At 46.5% G+C, this 22310-nt stretch overlaps 2 protein-coding genes across 2 annotated transcripts in view; one reads left to right on the plus strand and one right to left on the minus strand.

Annotated features, from left to right (window-relative positions):
* Nucleotides 1-22310, minus strand: part of LOC119445778 (glutathione S-transferase 1-like) — a 603258-nt gene that overhangs the window by 69017 nt on the left and 511931 nt on the right. The gene's annotated exons all lie outside the window — the stretch shown is intronic.
* LOC119444775 (uncharacterized) overlaps nucleotides 1-22310 on the plus strand; it is a 59077-nt gene that overhangs the window by 27563 nt on the left and 9204 nt on the right. The window contains exons 5-8 of the mRNA XM_049664733.1: nucleotides 2492-2564; nucleotides 6305-6577; nucleotides 8661-8719; nucleotides 21495-21636. Of these exons, the coding sequence (XP_049520690.1) occupies nucleotides 2492-2564; nucleotides 6305-6577; nucleotides 8661-8719; nucleotides 21495-21636 (547 nt within the window). The remainder of the gene's footprint in view (nucleotides 1-2491; nucleotides 2565-6304; nucleotides 6578-8660; nucleotides 8720-21494; nucleotides 21637-22310) is intronic.

Here is a 22310-nt window from a genome sequence, read left to right on the forward strand (position 1 = left end):
ACCGTTCTAATCAGTATATCCGTCTAAATCGTCCATGTGCGCGTTCATACCTCCCACTAATATCACCTGGCCCGATTTACTGAACTCATTAATATCGCTTCTAAAGCAACCAACCAATTCCTTATTGCTTTCTCTGCTATCGCTACCTGCCCATAGGTAAGCTACTCCCAGCCACGTCTTTTTGCATTGCCATGTGCCGCTAGTCCATAATGCTCTTCACATGTCTCGTTTACCCTTTGCCACTTCAGACCTCACCTAATTAGTATGCCTACGCCTCCGCCTTTCCCTGACCCGGTCATTCTGTTGAACCCTTCCCATACAAAATTGTAATACGAGGCAGCTGCTCCAAATCTCTAGAGGCGTTTCGGTGCAAGGCGTACACGCTAATTGCTTCATCATTCAGCTGCGTTTGAATTTCCAGCCATTTTTCCTGCTTGCGACCACCCTGCATGTTGATAGACAGTTTTTGTTTAGCGTTTGCAAGCAAACGTAAACGTTTTACGTACGCAAAAAATAGCGTTGTCATCACTGCGCATGCTCTGAACGTTATTCGGTTTCTGTGGTTTACGTGCGCTATGATAACGTTCGTTATTTGGCGAGTTTAACGTTCGAAATGTTTACGGACGCCAACAAATAACGTTGTCAAACATGGCGAAACCACTGGCTCCCACTTCGATCAGCTTGAATTCTCGTGATGGTTGCGCTCTCAGCTCGCGTAGATCACCACTAACTATAGAAATGAGCCTTCGCTTTCTCTAAACTCACCTGAAACGATAGTTTTGAGCGCATAGCGCGCCCCATATCTGAGATCCTTTGGTGATTCCGGTGACCGTAGGCCTAACAGCGACGCGTCCTCATACGTTGCCGCATGGCACCACCAGGATGGATGATAATGGATTGTCTTGGCTTGGATACGTTTGGCACGAGGAACCAGACGGCGCCCCGTTTTATAACGTCTTCCTTATAGCTTGCGTTCCCGTACGGTAAACTAAATGTCTTGAAAGAACACGCACTGTAACGTCGCGCAAACGTGCTTACGTTTAACGTACGTAAGCCGATAAACGCTATTGTAAAAACTTTCTTGTAGCAAATTTTACCTTCTCTATTCTTAGGCTTTGTGCGTCTTTTCCTAACTCCTGGGCCGCTATTTTGTAGCGATGCATTTCCTATGCTAATGCCTTTTCGCGCTTGGTCAGTGGTCAGAGCGACGGTCCGCTCACGTTATCAACGGGATAGCCAGCCGTGAGCGGTGGATGATAAGACTAGTATAGAATAAAGCATAACGCATCACTATAAAATACCGGCCCTAAAAATTATGGGGTTTTACGTGCCAAAACCAGTTCTGATTATGAGGCACGCCGTAGTGGGGGACTCCGGAAATTTAGACCACCTGGGGTTCTTTAACGTGCACCTAAATCTAAGTACACGGGTGTTTTCGCATTTCGCCCCCATCGGAATGCGGCCGCCGTGGCCGGGATTCGATCCCGCGACCTCGTGCTCAGCAGCCCAACACCATAGCCACTGAGCAACCACGGCGGAAAATACCGGCCCTGGTCGTCCAATTTTGCCCTTTACTGGTTTTTCGCTACGTTCAATACTTATTCCTGCGTCATGATTGCCTGGGGCCCGCCTAAATAAGCTGCAGCTCGCGCCACGAATCGACATCCAACCGATGTTGCTACACCTTCGCTAAAATATATCCCGTCACGCACAAAAGCGCCTTCGCGGCCTGCTAGGTGCGCTTCTCGGTTATGTCATTCACCGTAAAATTCATTGCGTTAGCTAGAGTCAAAATTTTCCTGCTTACTGCAACAACTGTGTGTGTGTGTTTGTGAGGGGGGCTTTCAATTTCATACTCCTGCCTTTCAACCTCTAGCACGGTGCACACGGCGATTTGTACTTCTATTGAAACAATCCGCAGGTCGGTGACCCCTTTGGCTGTTTGCTTTGTGATCCCTGCCCCTCGTTCGCGCAGTACGTCAATCACTCCGCCCATTATCACCACTAGGTGCGTCTCATCCATTGTTTTCCACATGCGTTCCTTGGCTTTCGCTATCACCTCTCTAATCGGTTTTCCCGGAAGCGCGCTAATCTGGACTCGTTCGCCTGCACCTACCCTCTCTGTTACCGCCGGTTCTACTTTACGCATGCAGTAGTGGCGGTTTATTAAGGGAAAATGACGCCTATTTCTACTGCCCAATAGGGAGCACGGCACAGCGTCAGGCGAAGGGGAAGTGGGAGATAAAGATGTAAGGAATGGAAGAGAAGGAGCAGCAGCAGTAGTCTCATACGATCATGGAGGAGGCCGGTGATGAAGGCGATGGCCTGCTGGGGGCGAGCGCTTAGCGTTGGGCGGTGATCCCGTTCAACTCCACAAGCTCCAAGAGGCTATGGAGAGCTCGGAGGTGGGGAGGCGACGGGAACAGGATGTCGCTGGTTGTCGCAGCAGGTAGACCCTGTTGTCTGGAGGCATGTGATGATTTTTGAGCAGTCCTCTGTCAGCACTGGGCAAGGACAGAGAAGGTGCTCGAGGGTCTTGGGGTCGCCGCAACCTTCGCAGGCCGGTGAGATGGAGCGTCCCTTGGCGTGCAGCCGCGCCGCCATCCAGACACAGCCCGTGTGCAGTCGAAGCAACGTTGCGCGTTCCCTCCTAGTAAGGCCACCTTCTGGAAGTAGCCTGGGAACCTTGCCATTTGCCACCCTGGCATCCGGCTGAACGGTTGCGAGCAGTTTTTTTCAGGTGCTGCCTCGAAAAATCAGAGGAAGCGACTGGTCGTGTGAGCACATATCGGAATCCCCAACAGACAACTCGACGCTTTTCTTCCTCCTCGCCCCCGAAAGCTGTCCCTGAGGTCACGACGCCCTCCCCTCCAGTCTTGTCCTTGCCCTTTGATTTGTTGTTTTCTCCCGCGGCTGCGTCAGTGGTAGGCCCTTCCTGACCATCATTGACGTTTCCGCCACAGATTTCCGGCGTGGGGGGTTTGGCTGTCTTAGCTGCATCCGCATAGGAGCCAGCTCCGTTCGCGGTGCTCGCCTCGATGCGTTCACCATTGCTTTGCGGAATGGTGGCCATCAGCTGCTTTTTTATGTTAGCTAGCTTTTCTACGACCTCTTTCGTCTGCTTCTGTTCGCTTTTAGGTTCCTTTTCTAGCGTTCCAGCTCGCTTAGCTAGCTTATCCTGCTCCTGCTATAGACGGTCTAGTCGCGACCCTAGCACACACATCCTACACATAAAATATGAAACATCCGCCTTCGCGACAGTTTCTTCCAACGCGTAAGAACGCTCGCACTCAGAACAACGCACGTGTGGGTTACCCCTAGTACCAACCATCATATTGTACTAGCAAGGCGTAGATCGGACAAAAATACAATTATTCGTTGAACTGAAAAGTACGAAAAATTATTTATAAAAATTTCTCGGCCAAGCTAGCACTCCTAAAAAAAACAAAGAACGAAATGTAAAATAAGAAAGCTTATCCCTTTGGCACGCTACTCCTGCAGCGCTGAGAACTCGACACGTCCGTTCCCGTCGGCTTCACTCGAGAGAATGGTAACCGACGCTCCTACCCTCGGCGCGCCCTCTGGCAGTGAGCTCCGGAACATAACCTCCTGCGTGACACCGCACAGATGGCGAAGGCTCGAGCTGTTAGTAATAACTGCAGCGTTACCACCACTGAATTAGTAGGGCTAGCCAGTCAATACCTAGGCTCATAATGATACATGACCTCTTGTGCAGGCAAATGTTCCTGGAAGGTGTAACGTTACCACAAAACTATGCACGATAATGGAAATGACTAGGCTCGCTCTTTTTTTTTTTGCCCTCACATTTGATACACTTTATGTGGCAATTCAAGGCGCGTAAGCGCCGACACTATCACAATGTACGAGCGCGTCATTCAGAAGCGCTGCTCGAGCTTGGCTTGGCAGTGTTTGGCGAACGCTCAACATACTGTATCATCTTATCCTGCATCTCAGGCCTTCTACATAGGCTCTCTCTGCCAAGTAAGACCCAAAATTGCCAGTTGAATATATTGTCGTGTATACTACGTCAGATCTTTCGCGCGCACCTAAAGGTTCCCCAGTCGCGTGCCAAAGCAAGGCCCCCTGCGCCTACAGAAAACACCATCGCGGTATATCACACCACCGAAGAGGAGTCACATCCTCAGTCCAAAACCACTGGCGCCCTTACCCCTAAAGAACTGTTCGAGGAACCCTGCTCTGCTACTACAATGCTTTGCACCATCTACAACAATTATGCAAGCCAACGTGCGGCATGATCCCCATGCCGGCATAGCCCATCAGCATTGACCTAGAGCGGGAAAATTTCGATACTTTCAACAGCGAGCAGTGGACGACGGAGTACTTGTATGTGGGTCTGCACACTCTTCCAGCAGGCGTTAGGCACTTGCACTCGTCTTTACGAGTACTGACTCATGCTTCTGCCGATACAGGCCGACGATCTGGCAAGAAGAGTTTCGGCATAACGTATCTCCGTCATACATGCGGGGTAGCCCGCACGCCCACATATTTATTACGGGGAGATAGGTGAGACACGCTGATAGCAAAACTTCATTGGTATCAAGTGAGTTTGCCCCCCCCCCCCCTCCCCTCTGGGCCCCTGGACCACCGCGAGGTCCCACGCTACGTCGAGATGGTCGTGTTTCTTTTGTTCATCATGTCGGCAATCCGAGCCACCGCATTAAGCTGCGATGTCGGGTCCGCACACGAGAGGAAGAACTCCCAGTCCCCGCAGCTTGAGCTGGCGGGCTGTCCCCGCAGGGGAGGATAAGCGGCGAAGCTCACAATGATGTGGGAGAGTGTGGCGTGAGTGAGGGTCACCGCACAGGTAGCATGTAGGGGAGTCACCAAAATAGTGGGATAACAGCTGAGGGGATGGGAGAGAGCGGGTCGGTCTCCAGAGGATCTGGGTTTGGGTAAGGGAGGGCTCAGGGGCGGGTTATGAATAATACGCCATGAAGAATAATACACAATACATCAATATACATCAATGGTTTATTGAGTATCTGTTAAGAATAAAGTGCGCAGCCAATAAAAAGGGAGTACTTGTTTTCTAGAAATTGATTTCATGTCAGAATGCACGTTTATCCGCACGAAACAAAAAGAAAACAACCTACATGTTTATCAGTATGGAACATCTACAAAAAGGTATTCACAAGAGCAGTGTATCCTGGCTACTATACAGCACAAGTCCAATGAGACCGCTTACTAAATCTATCATACTTGACAAAATTACTTTGAGAATAGCAGCCGTTATCTTTTCGGGACAATGAGCAATGAACACTTTAGTGAGCTGGACTTCAGTTCGAGCAGGTACGCGATCACAGAAAAATTGCGATATCGACTCGCAGCGCAAGATGCAGCAGACTTCTAATGTATTCATGTAAGCAAATTTTGTGAATTGGGTCGCTATCATAGGCTCATCGATGCTATAATACCCAAACTGAGGATCAGCAATTTCCTACACTTCATAAACCGAACTTCAGGACCGACATCCAGGTAACCACTGCAGGCATCATAGTTTCAGGTACAGCGCGTGCTCCCGCATTACTGTTCCCCCAGTAATTGGCGTATGGGCACTAATTTCCTCAGACAAGAAACTTATAGCTAGCTTTCTGTGGTTATTGAAAAGCACTGCAAGACAGGAGAGGCGTTATCTACTTGGTAGGTTTATTCTTACGAAAGCTTGAAAGAGCCTAGGCTTGCAAGTTGGCACGGGTCAACGACTCCAGGCACTCAAATCCTAACTGGCAAATTAACACAGGTGATCAATTAATTGGACCCGCCGTGCTGGCTCCATGGCTCGATACGTTTAGCTGCTGAATTCAAAGTGGAGGGTTTGATTCCCTCACTTACACGCGTATACGGAAGGCAAAAATGCTCATGTGCAGCGTTTTGAGTGCAGGTTAAAGAACCCCAGGCATAGATGAGAGATTACTTTAACAACCCAGTCTTAATTCTAAAGCATTTCTTCAAGCTAACGCTTTTCTTAACTAAAATAAACGTTTTATGTGATCAAAGTCACTTAGCTACTTATTTTGTCACAAAGAGGGCGATACAGCTCTGAATGGTGTTGAAAAGGTGCCGTTCTCAACAGGGTTTATCTTTAAGACATTAATTACCGACCATTCAACGCGTACAAAAACAAACCACTCCTGACCGATAACTGAAGCATACTTTTTAATCTGGCGTGTTTTCTAGTGAACGCGTTCCTCGATCTGTTCAGGCTGATAACATTTCGCTATCTATTGCATGCTCAGCGATGTGTGTGCGCAACGCATTCGAGGCGTTTGTGAGCACTCCGGCGCAGTTCGAATTCGACGACAGCTGTGCAATCACACTGCGTGGGAAAAAAACGGTGCGCCGCATTCAGACTCCGTCATTTTTAAACGGTACTTGTGGAAGCAACATCGCCACCATGGCCATCACCCTCTACAATTTGCACCGGAGCCCTCCCTGCTGTTTTATCCGTTCGCTCGCAAAGCACCTGGGTATTGAGCTGAATTTAAAAGATTTGAACTTCGCCACGAAGGAACATTTTAGCGAGGACTACCTGAAGGTTAGCAGCAATCTATAATCTTTTTTTACGTATGAAATATTTTTTTTCTTCGTAGAGAGCTGCGGACCGCTTTGAGCTGAATAATGCCGTGTAGTCTTTCTCAGACGCTTATTCTGGACCTGTGCCCCCAAGAGCCGACACTTTCACTACGCATTTCTTTTTTTCCCAGCGACAAAATTACGGTAAAGATTAATGATTGGCGGAATTTTGTTAACCTAATTTTGCAATTAGGTCGACGGCGCTTTCTTTCATTTTTCTTTGCTTTTAGAAGGAACTGACCTCATCAACGGTAAGCGAATACAGAACTGCTTCTCGTCATGATAATAATTTTTGTATTTTTTATAACACTGGACTACCAAGCCATTTTGGGGTGACATAAAAATGTAAATGTGTAGTAGTGAGCAAAAAGATATGAAATTTTGTGATTTGGCCATGTGAGAAAATATTCTCAGAATGTTGGTGCTGCGGTATTCCAGACCACTAGGCTAGGGGAGAAACTTGGGCGAGTTGATGGCAATTCATGTTCAGGAAAAAATAACAGCGCTGGGTAGACAAGGACACAAAGGAGTACATGACACAGCGCCAGTGTCGTGTTCTCTTTTGTGTCCTTGTCTACCCAGCGCTGTTATTTTTTCCTAAACACTAGGCTAGGGCAATGCTCTCTTGAACCTGCTCTGCCGTCGCTTTTATTCACATGGCATAGCCCATGCACCGTGTACATATTTTGCGCATTACATTAATTTTTGACAAGAAAACCGCAATGTCAACCAGTAGTGAAAATGGGGGCATGCTGGTGAGCTAAGCTTTAATGACAGGTGGGCAGGTTTGCCGAGCAAGAGATTTGACATTCTGCTACAGGTTTATCATATAACAATAGACCAAAGGGTGAGGGAAGAGAAAATAACGCGCATGTATTTACTCGTACAAAAACTCGAAAACGGGCTGCAGTGAGCACCACGAAATGAAAAAAGTGGAAGGTGTTGCTTCATGGCACCATCAATAAACAAAATGGTATCCATTTCGCTCGTGCAGCCAACAGGATACAGATCAACAACATTTTGTTTATTGGGGGGCCGCATTGTATTGGTAAATAATAAACCTGTCGTAACATCCCAAAATCTTCTTGCTCGGCTACCCTCCCCACTTATAACTAAAATGTTTCTCGTGAGTACGCACGTATTTTCACTACTGGTTGATATAATAGTTCCTTTTTATGCATCATCGGAATAAAGAAGGTACAAGATGGGCGGGTTAAGTAGCGCGAATAAAAGAAGATGACAGTGCATCCTCAGGAGACTATTGCCTAGGCTAGCGGTATAGCATAATGCAGCACCAATATTCCGAGCACAACAGGTCGCAGAACCCAAATGCAAGGTATCATCTTTTTTTTTCGTTAAGTACGGTACATATTTCGACCACTATTCAACATTTGTTGCCTTGGAGAAGACGAATGTTCTTGTCGGAAAGCTGGCTCCAAGCAAAGGCTTCTCTTGCTCATCCCGTGTTGGTTAGGCGTAGTACATGTATTCCACCCAGTGTTCTAAAGTGGCATAGAAACAATTGCCACACTGAACAAAAAAAGCAAGGTGAAATTATCATAAACAATTTTCAATGATTCGATTCAGTGGTATAGCAAAGTCAATGTGAAAAATACAGTGAGAGCGTTACAACTGAAGGAACAAGATCTCACAAAAATATGGGCATAGTATAAAGCAATAAAACGTACAAGCAGCGGTAAAAAAAGATAGACGCAAATCTACTTCGCAATACATTGGAAGCGAAAACTTGGCAGAGATATTAGTGATTTCATTTTAAAAAAAACGTAGCGGGGGTGAGGTGATGGGGAGCCTAGTAAACATGCTTGAAATAATTTCAGCGAGTCAAATGGATCATTACGTTTTAACGCGGCGCGTTATATTCGCGTAACCTTGTAAAGAAAGTGAAATAAACAGGAACGAATAAAGGGCCTGCGAGATAAATGCGCATAAATACGATATTGCATTAAATCGCATCATGCTGACACAGATGTGCATAGTTTTGTATTTTTCATGACGATAGCAACTCAATTCTTGTCACCACGCAGATAAATCCGTTTCACAAGGTACCAGCCATTGACGATGACGGCTTTGTTGTTTACGAAAGGTGAGTCTCTGGAGGTGGCGGAATAATATGCGCAAAGCGGCAGTTAAACTGTTGTTAGAAGTGCTATTGCGGCTCTACTGAGAATAAATTGGCATCGGCAACTGGCAGTTTCTTTACATAATGCAGTGAGATTGCGTTCGCAATCACGGCGCTGAGTGGCGTATTTCAGGCGGGAATATACTTAGAACGAGCCTGATTTGAGCCCGATGTTACCTATATCAGCTTTCCGACCATTCCAGCGGCACTCGTTAGCACAGACCCCCGCTGCCACTGCGCGTTCCTTATTCCACCTACGTTGAAGTTGAATGCGCCTACAAAACAGGCGGTCAATGTTACTGCAAACAGATATTTTATAAGTACGCCATGTCCAATGGGACAATGCTTGCTTCCTTATTTATATTTGAGTGCGGCAAACATTTAGAAATCGATTAGCCATCGCGATGCGATGGTTATTGCGATGAATACTATTCCTTAAATAAATTTTCAGGTTGATAGTTTGTAGGCCCGTCTTTCAATGGCATGATTACAAGAGGGTGCAGCAGAAGCCTAGGTCAGTCTGCGTGATTTGAAAAGCAAAATCTAGTGTTGACATATTCGCCGACCAAATTTACCCTATTCGCACCGGAAGCGTTTTTTTTTACAGCGAAGCTGTATATGTTCCCGTTCTGAGCAAAAGTGCTTGCGTCGACAGGCTGTGTAGAAAGAAGTCACGTCGACAAGGTCACAGTGGGGCGATCCCGAAAATTGTGCAATACAGGGCCGACCAGCGGCTGAGGTAGTCTACCCGCCAATCCACCAATTAAGGTGGATGAAGGAGGATTAAGGTGATAGGGTGATTAGGGTTGATTAAGTCTGATGAAGGTTTATTAAGGAGAAGTAGGGTTGAATAAGCTAGGTGGGATAGGGTGCGTTAAGATGGATTAAGGTCGACTATGGAGGATTAAGGTGGATCAAGAGGGATGAAGGAGTAGGGTGGATTAAGTTTGATTAAGATCGATTAAAGTGTATTAAGGAGGATTAGGGTTCCTTAGGGTAAATTAGGGTGCATTAAGGTGGATTAGGTCGACTAAGTTGGATTAAGGTGGATTAAGGAGGGCTAGGGTTGATTAAGGTGGATGAAGGTCGATTAAGGTGGATGAAGGAGAATTAGGGCAACGTTAACGCTTGACAAAGGGTGCGCAACACGTTCGATAATAGGCCACTGGCAGAGCGTGATAGTGGACATCACTCGGTGCGACGGCAGATGTCTCTGCAGTTGTTACATCCGTAGCAAGCGGCTATATGAAAGCCACACACCAAGCCTCCCATCAGTTAGAGATGGACCATCAGAGAGAGCACCAATAGACGTAGAAAACCGGTAGGAAGTGACCTGCCATATCGTAAAGGCAACGACAACAACGACGGCGCTACGTCACCAAAGCTAATGCAGCCAGGGAACCCCAACTTCAACGAAAGCGAGGAGCAGAACGCCAGCGAGATGCTGGTCCCGTTCTCCGTCTCCATAAGCGTGGTCAAATACACACTTAGTACAGTGCTTCATTACCATAACACAAAAAAGGTCTGGCTCATTATAATGACAGGGGACATAACATTTGCCTTTTTAATCCTACATATAAATGCTTTCCAGAGTTAAAGAACGAGTCATTGGGGAGGGGGGGTGGGTAGAGCTTGCCCACAAACTCGGTGCCTACCTCAAGTGCAGGTACTGTCATGACTGAACGAATGCTGGGGATTTACGTGCAGAAACCACTTTTTTAATATGAGGCACGCCGCATTTTGACCACCAAGAGATCTTTAACATGCCCGCAATGTACGGGAAATGGGCATTTTTGCATTTCGCTCCCATCGAAGTGCGGCCGTCAGGGCAGGGATTTGATCCTGCGACCTCGTGCTTAGCAGCGAAACACCGTAGCCGCTAAGCCACTGCGGCGGGTGGGGTAGGTACTGTCATGGATGACATCTTTGTGAGGGGTATACACTTCAGATGGCTTACGCACTCACCATACTGCAGCAAGCGCCATTACGTGATAAGCATCTTCGGCACAACAGAAGTAAGTATGTTGTGCAGGTTGAATGAAATGTGTGCGGGTGTCTGTCCTGCTAATGCTCTCGCACAACTTAGACAATCACCGTAAATTATTTCTGTCAGAATTCTTTTTGGCAAACATTTTTGTCATTACATTTGCATTAGCATAGAATTTGCTTTGGCATTTGCGCGAACATGAAAGGACGCTTTGCTTCAGAGCAATTCTGACATAAGCGTGGAATCGTCGAACGTTTCTTGCAATGATGTATATAATTTTTCTCGCATTTTCAGGGAATATTGCTCGAGACTTGCAGCAGCCAGAATACCTTTTTTTGACAGAAGCTCGCCTTGCTTCTATTCAAGGAATATGCCTAATTATTGGTCAAGGTTTTGTCGCATATCTCGTGGCATAGGTGGATTCTCTTAGCAAATTAGGAACGGACTGCTTGCACAAATGCTGCTATAGATTACGGACAGGAGCAATAAATGGCGCTGAATTCACGACACTGACATTATTGAGCCATAACTTATCTCACAAAAAAATCGCATGCCCTTGTGTACGCAAGCTACATCCACTAACGCAAAACGAGGAACAGTAACTAGCCTTTGAAGGCCATACCATATTCGACCGTTATTGCAACAAGCGTTCGAGCTGGTAAAGAGGTTATGAGAAAACGGCGAGAATACTCGCAGCGAAAGTTTGTGATCACGATATACGACGTTGACAAGTGTTCATGCTGCTCTCTCCTGCTGCCAGAAAAGAGGACAGTAACACGAGGCTAGAATACCGGAAATGTACACGTATATCGAGAATCTAATGATGCTGCCATCGCTGCTCTGTAATTGCCCTAAATGTAGGAGGCGGCAGGAAGATGTCCTGATTTTTTAATCTACAAATTGCAGCGAACACCAGTGGGTGCGGAGCACCTGACGAAGGCGGCGGTCAGACCTGCGACGTGGCAGAGGGTGCTAAGAATCTCTGGGTCCGGACAGGCCGCCAATGGAAACTGAACTTGGCAACGTTCAACACGCGCACCCTCTCGAGTGAGGCTAGCTTAGCAGGACTATTTTAGGAATTATCAGGCATTGCCTGGGATATTATTGGCCTTAGTGATGTTAGAAAAACTGGTGAGGTTTACACAGTGCTGACTAACGGCCACGTCCTCTGCTACAGAGGTCTTCCAGATAAGAGAGAATCCGGGGTAGAATTTCTAGTCGATAAGGACACAGCGGGCAACATTGACAAATTCTACAGCATTAGTGAGAGGATAGCAGTCGTCGTAATAAAGCTGAATAGGAGGTACAAAATGAACGTTGTACAAGCCTACGCCCCAACTTCCAGTCACGATGATGAAGAAATAGAACAGTTTTATGAAGATGTCGAATTAGCAATGAGAAAGGTGCAAACTCAGTATACTGTAGTCATGGGCGACTTCAATGCAAAAGTGGGCAAAAAGCAGGTTGGTGAGCAAGCAATTGGCAACTACGGCATCGATTCTAGGAATGCAATAGGAGAGATGTTGGTAGAATTCGCGGAAAGGAATAGGCTCCGAATAATTAATACATTCTTCAGGAAGCGCAGCAACAGGAAGTGGACCTGGAAAAGCCCTAATGGAGAAACAAGGAATTAAATAGATTTCATACTCTCTGCCCATCCAAGCATAGTGCAGAATGTAGAAGTGTTAGGTAAGGTAAAGTGCAGTGACCATAGGTTAGTGAGATCTAGGATTTCTCTCAATTTGAAGAGAGAAAGAGTGAAATTAGTCAAGTGGAAACAGGCCAACCTAGACGCAGTAAGGGTGAAAGCAGACCAATTCAGGCTGGTGCTCGCAAACAAATATGCAGCTTTAGAACAGGAAGACGAAGAAAACATAGAGGTAATGAATGAAACCGTAACTAGGGTGATCTCAGAAGCAGCAATTGAAGTGAGAGGTAAAGCACCCAGGCAACCAGTAGGGAAGCCCTCCCAAGAAACAAAGGACCTAATAAAGAAACGTCAAAACATGAAAGTGTCCAACTCAAGAGATCAGATAGAATTCGCTGAACTGTCGAAACTGATCAACAAGAAGAAAATAATTAAGGGACATTCGAAATTATAACGTGGGAAAGATTGAGGAAGCCGTAAAACATGGACACAGCATGAAATCAGTAAGAAGAAAGCTTGGCATAGGACAAGGCAAGATGTATGCACTGAAAGATAAGCATGGTAATATCATCAGCAATTTAGATGACATAGTAATAGCAGCGGAATAATTCTATACTGAACTGTACAGTTCCCAAAACAGCCAAGCTACTTCCATTCGAAATAGTGATGAACCGGATACAGAAGCTCCTTCTATAACTAGCGATGAAGTTAGAAGGGCCTTGAAAGACATGACCAGGAGAAAAGCGGCTAGAGAAGATGGAATAACAGTACATTTAATCAAAGATGGAGGAGATATCACGCTTGAAAAGCTTGCGGCCCTTTATACGCAATGCCTCAAAACTTCAAGTGTACCAGAGAGCTGGAATAACGCCAAAGTTATACTTATCCACAAGAAGGGAGACGTTAAAGAATTGAAGAATTACAGACCCGTTAGCTTGCTTTCAGTATTATATAAAGTATTCACCAAGATAATTTCCAATAGAATCAGGGCAACACTTGACTTCAGCCAACCAAGAGAACAGGCTGGCTTCAGGAAGGGATATTCTACGATGGATCATATCCATGTCATCAATCAGGTAATCGAGAAATCTGCGGAGTACAATCAACCTCTCTATATGGCTTTCATAGATTATGAAAAAGCATTTGATTGAGTAGAGATACCAGCAGTCATAGAGGCATTGCGTAATCAAGGAGTACAGGAGGCATACGTGAATATCTTAGCAAATATCTGCGAGGATTCCAAAGCTACCTTGGTTCTCCACAGGAAAAGTAGAAAGTTACCTATCAAGAAAGGGGTCAGGCAAGGAAAAACAATCTCTCCCATGCTATTCACTGCATGCTTAGAAGAAGTATTGAAGCTCTTAGACTGGGAATTCTTAGGAGTGAGGATCGACGGCGAATATCTCAGCAGCCTTCGGTTTGCAGATGACATTGTTCTATTCAGCAACAATGGAGACGAATTACAACAAATGATTGATGACCTTAATCGAGAAAGTATAAGAATTGGGTTGAAGATGAATATGCCGAAGACAAAGATAATGTTCAATAGCCTGGCAAGGGAACAAGAATTCAGGATCGCCAGTCAGCCTCTACAGTCTGTAAAGGAGTACGTTTATCTAGGTCAATTACTCACAGGGTATCCTGATCATGAGAAAGAAATTTACAGAAGAATAAAATAGGGTTGGAGTGCATATGGCAGGCATTGCCAAATCCTGACTGGGAGATTACCACTGTGGTTTAAAAGAAAAGTGTACAATCATTGCATTGTACCAGTGCTAACATATGGGGCAGAAACTTGGAGGTTAACAAAGAAACTCGAGAGGAGGAGGAATAACTTTATTGAAAAGGGCTTGGGGTGAAAGGTTATGAGCTCGATGGGTGGGGCCCCAAGTCCAGGGCTCCACTGGCCTCTGCCGCCTGCCTTACGTGACCGAGAAGTGCTAGCTGCACCTCGGGGTCAGAGCTGGCGAGTTGTGCCTCCCATTGCTCCAAAGTGTTCAATAGTTCAAATTTACCTAAAAAGGTATTTAAATTTGGTGGTCTATTTTGGCAACCCCACGAAATGTGGTATAGCGATGGCGAGCCACCACACCACGGACAGGCGTGCCCATACAGCGTTGGAAAAATTTTGTTTAATCTTTGTAGGTTTGGAAAGACCCCCGTTTGAATCCTGCGGAGGTCTATGGCGTCCTCCCCTTCTAATGATTTGTGGGGGGTGCTGTATTTTCGTCGCGTGCCACGCTGGTGAGCAAGAACTTCGCGAGGGGTCATTCGGGATGGGTCATTGTCCTCCTCGGTTGACTCCTCCTGGAATGTTTGGGAGAATTGACAGTGCGGTGGAGGCTCTGCTCGGTTCGTGAGCCCTCGAGCAAAAGCGTCCGCACTCTCGTTTCCCTCCAGGCCTGTGTGTCCCGGACACCAGATCAACCTGTATCTGTTTGTCAATCTCCCGCCAAGGAAATCTTTAACTTTTATGGGGAGGCGGCCGTTCAAAAAGAAACGGCACGCATCCTGCGAGTCGGAGATAATAGTCGTGTGTGGTTCCTCCCTTCGTTCTTGCTCTTTGATCGCCAGGGCAATGGCAAAGCATTCCGCCCTTGCGATCGAGGACGTGTACAGGGAGGCACTCGTCATCATTCTCTTTTCGCTGCCAATTACTGTTGCAACGGCCCGTTTACAGTTGTACCTCGAAGCGTCCACATACAAAACATTTGTTTTGTTTTTTAGGTGTTTACGGAGCCATCTTACTCTCTCCTCTCTCCGCTTTTTGTTTTGGTTTGGGTCCATGTTCTTGGGCAGCGGAGCGACCGAGATCTTGCATCGGACGGGATCCGGGATTTCCACCAGTACCTCGTCCAGGTTCGGGGGGTACGGTGGGAAGCCCACCCTAGCGAGAATCTCTCTCCCCGCCCTCGTCTGGCTTAGACGACTTCTCTGTGCGTTCAGTACCGCTGTTTTTAGCTCGGCGTAGGTATTATGTACTCCGAGGTCTAACAATTTTTGGGTTGGTGTGCCTACCGGTAGCCCTAGGGCCACTTTGTAGGCGCTCCTAATTATAGACTCGATGTTCGCTTCTTCACTTTTGTTTAGTGTGTGGAAAGGTAGACTATACGTTATCTTGCTCATTACAAGGGCCTGTACTAATCTAATTGTATCCACCTCCTTCATTCCTTTTTGTGATATGTTATTCTTTGTATCATTCTGGCGACTTGTTTTGTCGCTGATTTTAACATGTTTATTGTGTGGTTTGCTCTTCCGTTACTCTGAACCCAGTAACCCAGAATTCGTGCAACGGTTACCTCTTTTATTTTGACTCCTTCAATTTGTACGTCTATGTCTCCATTACTTTTGTATCTTTTTTCATGTACCCTGATAATTTCGGATTTATCTGGGGCACAACTGAGTCCGCGAAACTGGAGAACAAATTAAGGACCGCACAAAGAGCGATGGAACGAAAAAAATGTCACAGTTTCGCCCTAAGGGCGAAGCAATGAATGCGATAGCAACACAGCAATGTCATACGAAGTAAGGTGAGCGGCTTTGGTAGCAACAACACGCAGAACTGTTGTCGACGCCATCGGCGTTTTGCCCGCGTTAGCTCAAAATGCGTGCGGCGTTGGTGACTGTTGCCGGAGCCTCTGATATAAATAGGCACTTGGTGCCGCAGCTAAACGTCGCCTCCCTTCCCTCCCCCTCCCCCACGGCCTCTCGCGCGTCTGAAGAAGGCGCGTTTGCTCTACATATATGGTGATTGTAAAGGAGAAAAGAGACGCTTACTTCAGCAGGCCTTAAGCGAGCACGGCGCAGAACGCGCGTTCGTTCTCCGCCGTGCGTTCACTCCCCGTGAAAGCGCGCGTCCCTCGCGCCCTTTCATTCGCACATACAGCGTCAATGCCTCCTTTACTAGATGCCCGTCGCGTTGCTCGCTTTCCCATTGGGGCGGCGGTTCCCTTAGTTCAGCATAAATTCCGTGAGGCGGCGCTCGTTGCCTTTTCAACTTCCGGCGGCGGCGGCAGCGGTGGTCGACGACTTCCGCCGGCCCTTCTATAGCGCCTGCCGACTCCGAGACGGTAACAGATGCTACAGTAATTTCAGAGGCCGCAGCACGTGACCTAAGTTGCAGACGTGCGCCACAAGCGGCGCTCGTTGCCTTTTCGCGGAGAAGAGAAAAGGGAGAGGGCACGGAACCGGGTTTACCGGACCACGCGGCAAGCATCTAGTAAAGGAGGCATTGACAGCGTTCGGCGCGCGGCGACGATTTCATCTCCAAATGACGTCATACGGAACCTCACGGCGACGGCGACGGCGACGGCGACGCCGACGGCAGAAATCTGCTTTTGAGTGTCCATATAATTGCTATCGCAATAAAATTTAGGAGTAACGTTAAGAGACAGGAAGGGAGCGGTGTCGATCAGAGAACAAACGGGGATAGAGGATATTCTAGCTTACATTAAGCGGAAGAAATGGAGCTGGGCAGGCCATTTAATGCGTCGGATGGATAACCGGTGGACCATTAGGGTCACAGAATGGATACCAAGAGAAGGGAAGCGCAGTAGAGGACGGCAGAAAACCAGGTGGGATGATGAAGTTAGGAAATTCGCAGTCGCAAGTTGGAATAAGCTAGCGCAAGACAGGGGTAATTAGAGATCGCAGGGAGAGGCCTTCGTCCAGCAGTGGACATAAATATAGGCTGATGATGATGATGATGATGATGGGAAACGCTAGTGCAGCTTAGAGCAGACACTAGCATTGCCATCTTGCGAGCGTTCAGGTAAATTTTTTCGACATAAAAACTCCCTTTATAGATCCTTTTCATGGCAACTCGGTGGGCGCCGCCATGTTAGATCATGTGGTGACGCGTCCAGTGCTTGCCTCAGCTACCTCTGCGTTCACAGTGGCTGTTCATGACGCCGGTGCGACTAAGCAAAGTTCTATTTCGGTGTATATCGTATACGGTGACTGAATGGACAACACAAAGCTTTGGCCAAAGCTACAGAGGACATGTAAACAATTCTGGAGCTGATTACGCCTTGTGATCGTACAAGCTATACGCTGCCAGTACAAGAAGCAGCGCTAGAAGTGTATTCGAAGCTCTCCAAAGTTAGCGCTTGTGAAATAAACCAGGGTTCGCACTTATTTCTCTCATTCTTTATTCGGCGAACACTTTGAACTAGCGGTTTGTAATGTTTCTAACTCAGTAACATTTCTCGGTGCATTTTCTATTCAATTGTTTATTTTTCTGCATATCGCTAACGAATGTGCTCGGTTCTGGTAGATTTCTTCTTGCTTCCCAGAAGGAGGGCTTGAGATTTAGATGTTCTGTACTTTGTAATAGATTGTAGCGAAGATGTATTATGGCTAGGCGCTACCTTACCCCCTCCATCACGAAACGTCCTGCTTCGACTATTCGTGTGTACTCGGTGTAGTCGCCGTCACCCATGCTTCGGAGCATTGATTCTAGTGTACTCCCATTCCCTTATTCTTGATACGTTGGCGAAAGAGTGGGTGTCAGTTTGCGTGTGACTTGCGGTGCGCGTGTGTAGATAACAGCCGAGAGACATACTATGCTAGGAGGTAGCGCTATTTCCTTTGTCATTGTTTAACGAACGGTACTCACCCTCGCCGCCAATCCGGTTTTGAAGTTCTTTCTTTGGAGGTTGGCTATACAGTGCTGCCGAATGAGTGATTTTTTTTTTTGTAACTCCGAGAAAAGCCATGCATCGCGAAGATTCGGCGACACAGGGAATCCTTGTGTAACGCTCTGTCCGTGGACTTGGTCACACAGACTCATTCTATTCCTTAATATGCCAATCACTATTTTTGCAGCCAACTACTGCACACGTATTCAGTCTACCGTTCTAGATTTTGCAGCATCAATGAAACACAGTGCCTAATTGGCGAACGCCCAGGAGCAGTTGCGACAGCTGAACGCACGGTAGCAGGGCAGTTGCGGTAATGGTTTCGTATTCGTGTGCTTTCGCTCAGGCAGCGTGCGGCGTGCCGCCATTAGCGCCCTCTCGTTCTTCTGCATCAAACTGTTCTGCGAAAAGGATCTATATTTGGAAAAACCGGGTGGAGCTCATGTCCACTGCAATATATTATTTTAATACGAAAGTGTTTGATGGCGGCTTCACCAGGAATTATCTCGTTTACGTACGTCACGGAAATGACGTCGCTAAAAGAGCATGCTAGTTTTCTAGCAAGCGCGCAAAATGGCGCCACTAGCATGAATGTGTTCAAAATGGCGGGTACAATAGTAGAGCAGCAACTTCCAGGTTTTTTTTATGCTGACGACATTCGTTGCCAGCAAACAACCGAAGTGGTATGGAACGTCTGGCTAATATCCGTGGACAGGAAGGCGAGAAATTAAGTCTGAAATTTAGCATTAAGAATCAGGTGTTATTGTATTCAATGTAAACAGTGAACCGACATTGTCGATATAGGGTTAGGAAATACCTCGGGTAAAAGAACATAAATACCTTGGTCAGGGGTACAATCAGGACTGGATGGCAACCAAAGGTCTGAGGGACGCCTCCCATTGGACGCTCACGTGAAGACTACAAATAAAGCTGTGCAGGGTGATATGGGCTTGACAAGTTTTGAATTAAGGGAAGCTCACAGTAAAATTGATTTCGAACAACGACTGATGAATGTGGAGGAAAGTAAATGGGCTGGGAGAGTGTTCGGATAATTGTACAGAAAGAACATTGATTCACAGTGAAGGAAAGGAACTATGAGCTTACCAGCAAGTACGCGACCATACGGTATGGTAAGCAACATGGCAAAACATAGTGTCAAGCGCAAAGTCATAGAGGCAGATACAATCTCATGGGTGGCGGGAATGGAAAAGAAACCTTCGATGTGTAGCTACTCAAGAGGAAAAATTGAAATTATGGAAGAAACAATTTACGATAACTGAAAGGGAAGCTGTTTACTTTGAGAAGCGAGATCAGAATGCCTTAGAGCGCGCACTCATAAAGCCAGGTACAATAAAGAGGAAGAAGCCTGTGCTTGCTGCAGTAAAGCTTAGGGACACGATGGAGGATATTCTATTAGAATGTGAAGATATCTGCCCAGCGGTCGATTTAGGCACCTCTAGGCTTCCTTGAGGCGCTTGAGTTCAGCGAGAGCAGGGGGAAAGTAAACCTGTCCACAAAAGAGATTAGTAAGGGTCGATTGGAAGATTGGTGGAAGAAAAGTAAAGAAACGACAAACAACGGAGGCTTACAAAAACAAAGTTCCCATTACGCATTCAGAAAGTTTGGTGATGGAAATTCTTCATGTTTTTTTGTTGTCGTCTTTTTTTGCTTGTTTTGTTTTGATGACCGGTAGGACATTAGCCAATATAATAACGAACTTGGTGGTGCAACCCACCGCCCCGTTTCAAAGGGGACGGTCCTAGCATGCGTCGATCAATCCATCCATCCAGGTTTTATGGAAGGCTTCACCATGCGTTTCTCGAATAGTTTCTCGCGTGAGCTTATGTCGCCGAAATGACGTCACTCAAAGGGCACGCTAGTTTTCTAGCATATCCATGAATTAGCACAACCTGAACATGTAATGCCGGGTCCTATGCATCTGAGAGGCACACAGACCTCTTAATAGAATAGCGCATAAGGTTTACCGGCTTTCATAATTTCCTTTTGTTTCTTATGTTTGTGCTACCCCATTTGTGGGTCAATGCGTGTAGGTGCATTCATGACGAATCTCCCGGATTCGGTATATGCCACTGCGGTACATGAGGTATAAAGTGTTTGCTGTATTTAGATACAGGTCATACTTCTGAGTGCATACAGTTCTCCCAACCATCCTTCCCTAGTCAGCAGCAATTAATCACCTTAATCTTCGCGGAATCGCTGCCTCGGCGTCTCAATTTCTACATACAACTAATTTATCATTTCCACTTTGGCATACCTAGTGAAGGACGTACTATATAGACATAAACGTTGCAAGCAGTTATAGTCGTTACCGCAGCGGCAGAACACTGTAACGTTTCTTCGCCGGGCTACAACAAGTCGGCCGTCAGACCATAGTCATCGATGTGATGCTGTTGTTGTCACTGTCGCAGTGAAGCTGTTGGCAAACACACGTTCGCGCACGCATACAATTGCTCGCCCTACTGAAGCAGTTTCGTCAGTCTCATAATGTTTGACAGATCCCCATAGGACACTAGCTAGGCATATATACATATATATGTTTATTATACAGGGTGTTTCAGCGAACACTTTCAAAATTTATTTAAGGTTGCCTGTGGCAGATAGCCCAATTCTAGTTAATGAGCTGGTCTAATCGAAGAGGCGGACATCACTTGCACGAAAGATTGAAAAGCATAATCGACTAATTAACAAAAATTTACTAATGAAGTTTTTAAATAATTACCTGACGGCCCATACTGCAATTTACAAATTGTAGCCATGGAGTTCGCGAGGCTGATCCACTTTGAATATATTCTCAGGATGACACCAGTTTCGAGGTATTAATTCCCGAACTTTGCGGAGAAATGCATTGGCGTTCCAGTTAATTTTGAGCTTCAATGCATGAAGTGACGTTTTGTTAAGAACCTAACTGGAACGCCAATGCATTTCTCCGCAAAGTTCTGGAATTAATATCTCGAAACTGGTGGCATCCCGAGAATTCGTTCCAAGTGGATCCGCCTTGCAACTCACGGCTACAATTTGTACATTGCAATATGGGCCATCAGGCAATTAGTTAAAAACTTAATTAGTGAATTTCTGTTAATTATTTGATTATGCATTTCAATTTTTGTGCAAGTAAGGTCCGCCTCTTCGAGTAGACCAGCTCATCAACTAGAATTGTGCTATCTGCCACAGGCAACCTTTAAGAATTTTTGAAAGTGTTCGCTGAAACACCCTGTACACACACATATATATATATATATATATATATATATATATATATATATATATATATATGTTTGACCAATGATGACATTGTGGTAGACGAATCATCTTTTAAGCCATACGCTGGCACCTGCCGAATGTAGTAATTCAGCATTCTATTGTATTTTGGGCTGGCTGCGACTTCTCTCATTTGAGCAACCCCATTTCTTCTTCCGCATGACTTACTTGCACTCTTCCACGCAGCAATGCCATCGCCTACTATCTGCTTCGCAAGTACGCCCCCGAGTCTGATCTATACCCTACCTGCATCAAGACTCGAACTCGCATCGACCAGATTCTGGCATGTGCTTCCAGCACAATTCATAACCATTCAGTGGTTTTCGTCGTAAGTATAAGTATTTTAGCTAATTTCCCTTAAGCGTACCTTCATGTGCAATACAATACCAATTTAACAACATTCAAGATGCACACTCGAAGAAAATAGCATAATTCTTTCTAGTCTCGGGCTTACCCGAAAGCTACCCGGCAGGCCAGTTTTTTCATGGGCTCGCGCCGGACTCGGGCACGGCATGTGCTTTTTGACCTAGGCCCGGGCCGGACTCGGGTTTTTTGGCGCGGGCCCGGGCCGGGCTCGGACTTTCCGGTGTTGAGCATGTCACGTGCAGCGAGTTATCCTCGCGCGTCTCGACTCTGAAAAACATGTCTTTGTCGGTATCGGGCCGGGTCCGGCCCGGTATAGAGTCGGGCTCGGGCCTAAGGTAAAGGGGTGGCGGGCCGGGCCGGGCGGGTAACGTAGATTATTTCTGGGCCCATGCCGGGCCCGGGTCTCGCCATAACATTTTTGTTGGGCTTGGGTGGGCAGCCCAACGTAAAAACGGGCCCGGCCTCGGCCCGTGCAGTGCTCTAGCTCATACCTCTACTGAGGAACCCACATGTATGCCTATATTTTCAACTTCACCACTTTAAGGAATCAGCCACGAAGTGATTGCAGATCACGCTTTCTAGTAATAACACACAACTATCTTCTGATTAGACTTCATTTCTTTCGCGTTAGTACCT

Source organism: Dermacentor silvarum, chromosome 3 (genome assembly GCF_013339745.2).
Source record: "Dermacentor silvarum isolate Dsil-2018 chromosome 3, BIME_Dsil_1.4, whole genome shotgun sequence".
NCBI lineage: Eukaryota > Metazoa > Arthropoda > Arachnida > Ixodida > Ixodidae > Dermacentor > Dermacentor silvarum.